The following is a 10,768-nucleotide window of genomic DNA, read 5'->3' on the forward strand; positions in this document are numbered from 1 at the left end:
CCCTGGCGCTGGGGCTCTTCTCCTTCGCAGCAGCTGCTGCTGACCTAGCGGGAGGGGAGGAGGAGGAATACAGAAATGTGCTCACCCTCAGCCCCATGCCCTGCACTCCTGCAAGCCCCTCACTGCCCTGCCTGGAGCTGGCCCCCTGCCCTGCAGCGTGTCCTGAAGGCAGAGCAGTTGCTCTGCCTTGGGACGCACACAAAGGAGGGTATGGAAAGAGGGAAGGGAAGAGTTGTTTCTCCAGCCCTTCCAGGGCATGGCTGAAGCTCAGGGCTCCTGTGTTGCCCATTGAAGCAGCAGCTTTGAGAGGAGCAGCTGGCTGCCAGGACAGGTCCTTGTCCTGGCAACCTGAGCAGGCAGCTGCAGAGGCTCCCAGCCTGGGTGCACCCACACAGAAGGTGTTTCCTGGTTCTGTTGGGTTATTCCCTGCTTACTCATGCCGGAGGGTCTGTCTGCAGAGTTGAGGTCCTGTGGCATCCCATTAAGGATGCTGCTCCCAGCCTGGGCTTGGTGAGGCAGGTGGCCCCTGTCCCGGTGCTCCCTCTGAACAGTCTCCATGTTCTGCAGTGTGAGTACTCTGCAGGGTGAGGGTAAACATGCCCTCCTGCCCTGTCCTTTGCACCCTCCTCTCTCCTCTCCTGCCCTGGCTCGTCCTTACAGGCCTACGTTGGCAGGGGCTTAACCCAGGGCTGCACCCTTTGGCTCTGACATGGCACCCTGAGCCCCACCCGTCCTCTGCCGGGGAGCAAAGGGCTTTGTGCTCCCTTCCCCAGCCTCAGTGGGGATGGCTGTGTCAGGGGAGGGGCAAGGGGGAGCTTCTGGTTTGCCAGGGGCTTGGGGTGCCTGCCCAGTGCTCCCTGTGTTCCCTTGTCCTCCCCCTGGGCACGATGCTCTGGATCAGAGAGTGCTTCCAGCAGAGCTCCAGCACCACTTGGCATTCGCTGTGTTGGTGTCTCGAGAATGAAAGTGGGGGTGGGGGGGTCTTGGGTTGTTCCCAAGGGGCTTTGAAGCACAAGGGTTTGTTTCCTTGGCTGGGCTTGGTGAATAACCTGCCTCCAGTGCAAGGCAAAGCCTGGGAGGGGCCAAGCCCCAGTCAGGAGGAGCCGGTGGGCTGGGGGGAGCTGGATGAGCCCCCAGACCACATTTGCCTGGGGGGGGTCAAAGCTAGGTCGAGGAGGGTTTCTCCCAGCAAGGGCTCTTCCTGCAGCCACAGGGTGCTGTGTCCTACTGCGTGGGAGCAGAGCTCCCGGGGATGTGAACTGGGAGCTGTTTGCCTTGGGCTGGACCCAGCGGTGGTTTCCAGCCTGGTGCAGCCAAGGAGGGCAAACCACCCCCGTGCTGCGCAGTTCCGCACTTTCCCTTCTCTTCCTCGCCCCATCCCAGCTGCCAGGCTGATGACTACGTGGGCAGGGAATGCTATTAAATGGCTTCCTCCAACGACTGCAGCAGCTGCGGGCAAAATCCCTGTGGACACCTGCGTGAGGAGCTGGACCAACTCCTTCCCTGCTCGGAGCTGAGCATCGTGCCCCCAGCCCAGCCCTGGGAGGGAGGCAAGGGCTGTGCCTGGGACTGGTCAGGACCGGGGGAAGCTTGGCAGGAGCACGACAGTGGCTCTGACTCCGTGCCAGGGGAATCCCAGCGCGCTCTCCTCACAGGCAGAAGTGCATTCCTTCCCACGCGTTTCCCTGGGAGCACTGACCTGCTCTTTGATAGCCGGTTTCTCTCCTCGACCCCTCGGGCGCCCAGCAGCGCCAAGCACAGACACAGTGGCTGTCCCAGGGGGCTCTTGGGGGTGGCAGGCAGGAGGACAATGTCCCATGGCTCCTGTCCCCTGCTCCTGGCAGAAGCTCAGCCCTGAAGCATCCTAAGAGGACAATGTGGGCTTGGGCCACAGGGAGCAGAGTCCTGCTGACCTGGAGACAGCCAGGAATGCCCCAGCCCCTCTGAGATCTGTGCTGCAGTGCAGCCCTTGCACAGGCACATACTGGGGAGCACTGGAGTTGCTCCTGCTTTGAGTGCCCCAAAATATACCCGTGTGTGTCCAGCCCAGTGAGCACCCTGAGACACCGGGCCAGGAGAGTCCAGTGCCCTGAGAGTGCTGGCATTGGCAGAGCAGAGCACCACAGGGGCCGTGTGTGCATCCTGCAGGGATAGCCCAGCACCCTGAGGACTGGATTGGGCACAGACCATAGTTAGACCAGCACCCTGGGGCTCCTGGCTGGGGCAGCAAAGCACCCCAAGGAGCAGGAAGGGACCCAGGAGGGTGAGCCAAGCACCCTGGGGACACCCAGTTGGATGAGATGAGCACACTGGGGGCATCCAGCTGGATGAGCTGAGCACCCTGGGGACAGCGGGCTAGGTGAGCTGAGCATCCTGGAACACCCAACCTGGGCTTGCTGAGCACCCTGGGGACACCTGTCTGGAGCAGCCAAGAACCTCGAGGAGCAGGGAGGTAACCCAAGAAGGTGAGCCAAGCCCCCTGGGGACACCCGGCCGGGCTACCTGCGTACCCTGGGGACACCTCCCGGTCTCGCCGCGCACCCCGGGGACACGCACCGGGCTGTGGCAGCCGAGCACCCGCGGCGCTGCGGGCAGGGCCGACCGCTCCCGGGGCCGTGCGGGGCGGTCGCTCGGCCCCCGCTCCCCGCCCGGCCCCGGCCGCCGCCCCGCCCGCTCCCCGCGCCGCCGCCCCCCGCCCGCCTCCCGGGAAGCGCGGGCACGGCCCCGCCGCCGCCGCCGCCCGCGGGTGGACGCGTCCCGCGCCCGCGGCCCCGCGCGCCGCGCCAGGTGGGTCCGCGGGGCCTCGCGCGGGGGGCGCGGGGGGGCGGCGGGACACCCACGGCACCCACGGCACCCACGGCCCCGCGTGGGGACGTGGCGCGACACACACACACACGCACACACACGCACACAGACCCCGCGCGTGGGGACACGGAGTGGGGACATGGCGCAGGGACACGGCACACAGGTCCCTTCGCTGGGGCCGTGGGATGCCACCCACCCCTTCGCGTGGGGACACTGTGTGGCGCCTTTCCACGGGGACACGGCAGGGGACATGGCACGGCTGCTTTCCTCTGGGACATGGCGTGGGGTGGGGATGCAGCGTCACCCCCCCCCGGCAGGGGGACATGGTGTGGGGACGCAGATGGGACCCCTTCTGTGCTGGGACATGGCATGGACCGTGCGGGGCTCAACACACCCCCCTCCGCAAGGGGACACGCTGTGGAGGATGCGGCAGAGGGACATACTATGGGCTCCTTCCCCTGGGTGACAGCACGGGGACATGGCACAATCCCCTTTGCAGGGGTGTGGGGACATGACACGTCCCCTCTCTGTGTGGGGACCCAGCATGGGTGGCCTGGCCACTTCGCCAGAACTCTCCCCCCAGCGATCCTTGGCTGAGGCCGGACTAACTCATTGCTGGGATAACGGGGCTGGGTTGGGCCACCCCCTCCCCTGGAAATCCCCTGGGGGTGTCACCAGGTAAGTCCTGATAGCTCTGCCTCAAATGGACACAGTCACCCGCGGCTCCACGGCCACCCACAGTCCTTTGGCCCCCCGAGGCTCACACGGGGCTGTCCCTTTCCCGCAGCCCCCGTGGCTCAGAGCGGGTGCCCTCCCTGGGGGCTGCACCCTGGGCACCTGCCTGCCCTGGGGCTGCAGCCGGGGCTCTCTTCCCCCAGATCCCCTCTTGCAGTCCGGGGGGGTCCCGCACCCCCGCGAGCACATCCCTCCTGGCACCTTGTGATGGCCCCGGGACCTGCTGCCTCCCTGCCACCAGCTGGAGAGGAGAAGCCAGCGGGGACTGCCGGGAAGGGGGACTAATCCCCCATCCATGGCAGGGGGCAACCACCCGGGGCTACCGGAGAGCAGCCCAGCGCCCGGAGCCTGCGCCCGTCCCTCGTCCCCCCACCGTCCACGCCGCCGCCCAGGAGGCTCCCGGTGAGCCCCAGCCATGTAGGCGCAGCCTGGGGCTCCGCCGATGGCCACTGTCAACATGCAGCAGGGCTACGCGGCCGTCCTGTGTGAGTAGAGCTCGGGGACAGGGGGGATGGCCCGGGGTCACCTCAGTGGGTGTCCCCGAGGGAGGTGACACCGCTGGCTTTGGCTGCCCAGGTGTCCTGGCTGTGCTGGGGCTGGAGGCCACTGCGCCGGGCGAATGTGAGCTCACCCGCCTGCTCCAGGACAAGCTGCAGTACGAGATGCGCCTGCAGTACATGGTAAGCTCAGGTTTGGGGGGTGGGGGGCACACGTGGCATTGCAGGGCCCTGGTTTGCTCCAGGGGGGACATGGGAGGGCAGCACCCACTGCTCTAGAGTGGCCAGGTGCTGGGGGGGTGGGTTTTTTTACCAGAGGCAACTTGTGCCAAATGGTGCCCAGAGCTGATCTTGCTGGGGGCTGACCGTGTCAAAAGGCTCTTCCACGAGCTCCTCATTGTCATGCCGAGGCTGGTGGGGATGTCCCAATCACTTTGCCCCCTTCCAGCCTCCATGCTCTGCTCCATCTTTCCAGAAACACTACTTTCCCATCGACTACACGGTCCAGGTCCAGTACGAAGAGGTGCTGAGGCCGTCCAACATCACCCGCCTGGTAAGATGGTGGCAGGAAACAGCCCCGTGATGGGGGCACTGCGGGGACCCACGAGGGCTGCGTGAGTCTCACCCGGGACACCCTCTCGCCCTTCAGCGCAATGGGACAGTGTCGGAGACAGCACTGCGGTACCTCTGGTTCCATGTCAGCTCCCAGGCAGTGCTGCGGATCCGTGAGGTGCTGCCAGAGAAGCACCCATCCTGGAAGTACACCCAGGAGCTGTGCCAGCTCTTTGACGCCCTGGGTGAGGAGTACAGCAAGTACCGGCAGGTGAGGATCCCCCGCGGCCCCCCGGCACCCCAGCGCAGCCGCACGTCACACACACGTGTGTGCTGGGAAGAGATGCACCCACAGCCATGAGCCCCCGGGCGGGCACAGCACAGGCGTGGACACCCCGCTGCAGGCGGGTCCTTTGGGAGGGCTGGCGGGGACAGGGAGCGGGGACGGAGATTGGGAGTGGGGTTCGGGGCCGTGGGGCAGCGCCGGGAATCGCCGCACATCTGGCATTGGTGGTTCAGTGGTAGAATTCTCGCCTGCCACGCGGGAGGCCCGGGTTCGATTCCCGGCCAATGCAACAGCTGGATATTTTTCTTGCCTGTAACCCTTGAGAGGCGGGCAGAGCTGGGAAGGGGGGAACGAGACTGTCACCCCCCGCTCACGGGGTGGCACTGCCAAGGCCGGGTGGTTAGGGGGGCGTCAGGCAGAATGTGCCCCCGAATTCAGCCCTGTTTTCCCGGTGGCGATCCTGCCTCTCCTCCCAAGCTTCGGCTGTCTCGATGGAGCTGCTGAACCACGAGGCAGCTGCTTTGGGTACTGGATGTGGGTGCCCTGCTTTGGGTGCTGGATGTGGGTGCCCTGTCACAGCTGGGTCACCAGTGTGAACCCGCAGTGTGTCTGCATTCTCTTGAGCCGTGCGTCGGGTTCTGCAGCCCCTCTGAGGAGAGAGTGGGCTGTGCTCGCTTGTCTCATCAGGCAGTGTTAACTCCGAAGGCTCATGACGAGCCCCCCTCGCTGGAGGTGATGTGTGAGGCAGCAGCAAGAGGGGCTCCCCTGGGCTGGAGCCCCGGTGTCAGAGCTGTCTGTGGGGGTGCTCTGGGAGGGGGTGTTCGCTGGCAGTGCCTGTCCCTGCTGCTCCAGCCCAGCGGGTTTGGGGCTGTGTGGGGGAGGGCTGAGCTGTGCTGCACATCTGGCATTGGTGGTTCAGTGGTAGAATTCTCGCCTGCCACGCGGGAGGCCCGGGTTCGATTCCCGGCCAATGCAACAGCCCTGTCATTTTGCACCCTGGTGTCCCTTGGGGGACCTTGGTGACATCCTGTTGCCCTGTCCCTGCAGACAGATGTGGAGGCGGTGGTGGCCGACCTGGTGAAGCTGGTCCACAGCGCGGGCGCTGAGAGCCGGAGCAAGGCCGTGCGCCCCAAGGCACTGCTGGACAACTGCCTCAAGGTCATGCGGATGCTGTACGGAGTGCCCTGTGAGTTGGGGATCAGGGAGGGGGCTCTTGGGGAACTCAGGTCCAAACATGGGGACCTGACTCATCTGATGACACTTGTTCCCTCTGCTCAGGTAGGTGGGAGTCCACCTAACGCTGCAGAAGACCCCTCACTCGACACCTTCTCCTTGCCCTGGAGCCTTGGATGCCGCCTCTGCTCTGACACTCCCAGCAGAGCCCCAGGGGGGTTCCCAAGGAAGGTGCAAAGGTGGGACAAATGCCACCTCTTCTGGGACCAAACATCACTCCTTCCAGGACCGTGGGACTGTTCATGGCCATGGGGTTTTGCCCATCCAAAATGCCTGGCACCTTCAGCATGGGTGTAGGGTCGGACAGAGCCCCCCATGATGGGCAGCTGTTGGTGGGGACACGCTGCCCTCCCTGCCCACAGGAAGGGTGAGGGCATCACCTCATTCCTCTCTGTTTGTATTTTCCCCTCAGCTTTCATTAAACAGCAGTTACTTCTCCAGCATTGCAGCTCAGCTTCTGACCGGGTCCTGGGAGCCTCCAGCCTTACCCAAAATAAAGGACCAGCAAAGAGAACCCCCCTGCCTCTACCGCTTCCTCTTTTGGGGAGGAGGTGGCACCTTTTTTGATGTCAGCCCCCTCCCTCGCCACTGTGGGGGAGTCACCCTGATATATGGACCCCAGAGCCACTGCCTGCCAAGCTGCCTCCATCAGCTCCGGCTGCTTCCCCAGCAAGAAAACATCTGGATTTCTTTGTTGTGCTTGGCAGTGCAGTGCGGGCGGTGAGCCGGAGGGACTGGGGGCTGCCTGGCTGCCTCCCCCTTCACAGATTAGTTAATTACCTCCAGCAGCTATTAAAGACCTTAATTAGTGTTTTCCTTGCTGAGGGCTGCTTAGACTTATGAGTCTGTGGGCAGTGCAGCATGAGTGGTGGTAATGTCTTCCTCCTCCTCCTCCTCCTCCTCCTCCCTTCATGCTTAGCAGTGGTTCCTGTTTATATAAAGCCCACGCAGAGCTAATATAAATCCCACCAGCGATGATCCATTGCTTGATAAAGGGCTTTAATTTGAGGGACCCCCTCTCCCATCCTCACTGGCTTTAATGAAGATCCCCCCACGTGGTCCAGAGACCCATGTGGGGTTGCCTGAGCCCCCAGAGCTGAGCCCCCAGGGCTGAGCCCCCGCCTCCCACTCCCTCACATCAGGCGTGGGAATGATCCTCTGTCCTCCTCCACCGTGGGAAAATTGAAGCTGTCCCAGCAAAATGACCCTGGCCAAGCTTCCCAGAGCATCCCCGCAGCAAATGGCCGGGCTCGGGGCTTGCCAAAGGCCTGCGTGTCCAGCCCACTGGAGATATTGCGACATTTTCCTCCAGTCCCTCTTTCGAGGGATGGCTTCAAAAATGTCGGCTGAGAGCCACTCACACGAGGCGGAGTGGGAGCCTGTTTGCACTATTTCCTGGTGTACTGTGAGGTGGGGTAGATCTAGGGAGGGTCCAGGTCCCAAAAGACATTCCTAGAGATGTGCTGGGACTAGGGAAATCTCTCCCTGTGAAATCCCCAGCTGCTGGAATAGAAAGAGCCTTTGCTGCCCTTGAGCCAGCAGGAAAAAAGCCTGGCAGCATCCTCGGGGTGGGCACGGAAAGGCTGGCTGGTTTTGGGGTGGGCAGGCTCAGCAGGGCGAGAGCTGTGCTGTGCTGAGGCTGCCCCATGGCTGCAGTTTGAGGACTGTCAAGGATGTCCCCAGGCCACCAAGAAGGCTGGTTTATGGCCCGAGAGTGAGGATGCCCAGGGGGTTCCCTCAGTCCCAAGGGATGCCCTGGACACAGGAGCACACTTGGAGCACCCTTCTCTCTGCTGCTCTGGCCCAACTCAGCATCCCAGGCAGTGGGGCAGCAACCCCAGCTCTCACCTCCAGCCAGGGGATCCCTGTTCTCCCCCCCAGAGAACCAGAGTGAGCGTGCAAATGACAGTTCATTAGCTTTAATTAATTAAGCTCAGCAGACAGGCTCTGCTCTCACCAGGGCAGCCTCTGCCCTCTCCAGTCCCAGAAGGTGCCGTTGCTGGTGGCCGAGAGCTGGGACAGCAGCCGCAGGACACCCTGGACACTCTGCTCCACCGTCACGGGGCCCTGCTGGACCCAAGGGCAGGAGAAAAAATGAGCCAAGACCCTCCATCCCAGCACCCCCATTCCCATCCCGTGCCGTGGTGGGATATCAGCTCTGGCTGGAGGCCAGAGGTGCTCTAGCAGGGAAGGGATGTGGCTTTGAGTGAACTGGTTTGTGCTGTAAGGATGTAGGTTAATTTTTTGGTTCCTAAATAAAAAGTGACTCTTTTGTCAGCCAGTGCAGGGTAAAGGGGCAGCCGAGTGCAGGGCCGGGGTGCCCTCTGCTGACACACCATCGGGATGGGAAAGGAAATAGAAAGGCAAATAAAAAACTGGAGGAAATTGGATGGTTTTGTGGGAGAGCCTGGAATTGGCCCTTTGCTGTGGTGGTGCAGCCACCCTGGGAGCGAAGGGCACAAGGGTGAGTGCCCAGGAAAGGGATGCCCATGGGAAGGGATGTCCATGGGAAGGGATGCTTCTGGAAAGAGATTTATTTGACAGGGGATGTCTTTGGGAAGGAATGACTGAGCAGAGATGCCTGTGGGAAGGGATAACTATGAGAAGGGATACCCCGGGAAGGGATGCTCCTGGGAAAGGATGCCCCTGGGAAGGGATGACCCTGAGAAGGGATGTCTGTGGGAAGGAATGTCTGTGGGAAGTGATGCTCCAGGAACGGATGCCCCTGGGAAGGGATGACCCTGGGAAGGGATGACTCTGAGGAGAAATGGCCTTGGGAAGGGATGGCCCTGGGAAGGGATGCCACAGAAAGGGATGTCCGTGGAACTTTGCTGAGGTAGGATGGCCAAGCACTTCCCATCACTCACCATCCCCTGTTCCAAGGGAGGTGTCACACAGCCAGGGTCCACAGACACGCAGAGGATCCCGCTGCTCCCGTACTCCAGGGCCAGGCACTTGGTGAGCATGTTCAGAGCAGCCTGGGAGAGCAACCCACACCCCCTCACCACCATGAGCTGGCAATGCCAGGGCCCGTGGTGGGGGGAATCTTGCAGGAGGTGACCCCCAAACTCCTCCCCATCCTCCCAGTGGCAGTACCTTGCTGCAGCGGTAGGAGATGTCCTGCCTCTCCTCCCAGGCCTCTGCCACCTCGATGGAGCCCAGGATGCTGGAGATGTTGATGATGGCAGCTCTGCTGCAGCTCATCTCACGCTGCCCTTCAGCCTCAGCCGCCTCCTTCAGCAGGGGCAGGAAGGCCTGCAGGGGATGGGAGCTTGGGCATCACCATCCTCTTCCTCCCTATTCCCAGCATTTGGGACAAGGGGTGCCCGTGGGCTCACCTGGCTTGTCTGCAGGGGCCCGATGGTGTTGGTGGTGTACACGAGGCTCATGTTCTCTGCTGTCTCAGTGGCCAACGTGCTGCGGCGTGTGGTGCCGGTGTTGTTGATCAGGAGGTTGAGCCCAGCACTTCCCACCTTTTCCTGCACCTTCCCAACTGCTGCCTTGATGCTGTTGGGATCTGTCACGTCTGCAAGGGGACAGGAGGGCTTAGGGACAGGCTGGTGGCAACATCCCTGGCAAGATGCTGTAGGGCATGGCAGGAGGCAGCTCTCTGCCTCTGAGCATCCTCCTGGTCCCATCAGTGACCTGGTTCAGCTGAGCCAAACTGAGGGACCCACCTGCTTGGTGGCATTTCCCGGAGCCACCCACGGCTGCAATTAAATCCTGAGAGGCTTCATCCGCTTCCCGCCCCAGCACTTACCCAGAGGCAGGACAAGGACGTTGGGAAAGCCCAAAGCCACCTCGTTGACGGCCTACATGGAGAAAGGCAGAGGGGTGGGGTCATGTGGGAAGGCTCGGCGGGGTGGGAACAGGGTGGCCCTGTGTGTCACAGCCGACAGGTCTGAACAAGATCCAGTGGGAGCGATTTGGGGCAAGTCACTGCTCCTCTGCCCCGGCTGAGCGCGGCAGCTTCAAAGCTCCCGGCAGTGATGGCTCTGGCAGGGGGGCTGCCAGCAACACCCCTGCACTCCCCATCACGCACATCTCTAGGCCAGGAGAGGCCAAAAAATTACACACATCCATATTTAATACACATATAGGTATTTTAAACATTTATATATGTATGTGCATTTTTGTTTCATATATATATATATGAAACAAAAATATAAATATATTATAATATTATAATATATATATTATAATATTTATATAGCCTGTCCCTATATATAAATATATATGAAACAAAAAATATATTATAATATATTATATTATTATAATATATTAAAATATATTTATATTTTTAATACATATTATGATATATAAATATATACAATATATTTTATTATATTTATTTTATTATTATCGATATATATTTATTTTATTAAACAAAAAATATATAATATATTATAAATATATATTATAATATAATATAAATATATATTATAATATATATAGCCGGTCCCTATATATATACATATATATGAAACAAAAAATATATTATATATATTTATTATAATATTATAATATACATTATAATATTATGATATATATTATAATATATATAGCCTGTCCCTATATATATATGAAACAAAAAATATATAATAATATATATTATATTATTATAATATATAAATATATAATATATTTTATTATATTTATT

At 59.7% G+C, this 10,768-nt stretch overlaps 2 protein-coding genes and 2 non-coding genes across 6 annotated transcripts in view; 3 read left to right on the forward strand and 1 right to left on the reverse strand.

Annotated features, from left to right (window-relative positions):
• The first annotated feature begins 2,323 nt into the window (after positions 1-2,323).
• IL34 (interleukin 34) lies at positions 2,324-6,706 on the forward strand. Of its 3 annotated transcripts, none has more exons than XM_017824353.1 (7): positions 2,324-2,465; positions 3,684-4,025; positions 4,117-4,220; positions 4,513-4,590; positions 4,687-4,860; positions 5,923-6,061; positions 6,154-6,706. In XM_017824353.1, exons 2-7 carry the CDS (start codon positions 3,983-3,985, stop codon positions 6,171-6,173), a joined length of 558 nt encoding a protein of 185 aa, XP_017679842.1. In that variant the 5' UTR covers positions 2,324-2,465; positions 3,684-3,982; the 3' UTR covers positions 6,174-6,706. The 3 variants fall into 3 exon arrangements, with proteins under 3 accessions (XP_017679842.1, XP_017679844.1, XP_017679843.1); XM_017824355.1 differs by lacking the exon at positions 2,324-2,465 and adding an exon at positions 2,758-2,787; XM_017824354.1 differs by lacking the exon at positions 2,324-2,465 and adding an exon at positions 3,209-3,483.
• On the forward strand, positions 5,094-5,164 carry TRNAG-GCC. Its single transcript has one exon. It is a non-coding gene; the product is annotated as a tRNA-Gly (tRNA).
• TRNAG-GCC lies at positions 5,780-5,850 on the forward strand. The gene has a single exon. It is a non-coding gene; the product is annotated as a tRNA-Gly (tRNA).
• A 1,355-nt stretch (positions 6,707-8,061) lies between the features above and the next one.
• The window catches only part of LOC108501971 (C-factor-like), a 5,501-nt gene continuing 2,794 nt past the window's right edge, over positions 8,062-10,768 (reverse strand). The window contains exons 2-6 of the mRNA XM_017824357.1: positions 9,869-9,920; positions 9,447-9,634; positions 9,205-9,363; positions 8,976-9,086; positions 8,062-8,175 (exon numbers count right to left, since the gene is read on the reverse strand). Of these exons, the coding sequence (XP_017679846.1) occupies positions 8,062-8,175; positions 8,976-9,086; positions 9,205-9,363; positions 9,447-9,634; positions 9,869-9,920 (624 nt within the window). The remainder of the gene's footprint in view (positions 8,176-8,975; positions 9,087-9,204; positions 9,364-9,446; positions 9,635-9,868; positions 9,921-10,768) is intronic.

The sequence above is a fragment of the Lepidothrix coronata genome, unplaced genomic scaffold (assembly GCF_001604755.1).
Source record: "Lepidothrix coronata isolate B3197 unplaced genomic scaffold, Lepidothrix_coronata-1.0 Scaffold110, whole genome shotgun sequence".
Lineage (NCBI taxonomy): Eukaryota > Metazoa > Chordata > Aves > Passeriformes > Pipridae > Lepidothrix > Lepidothrix coronata.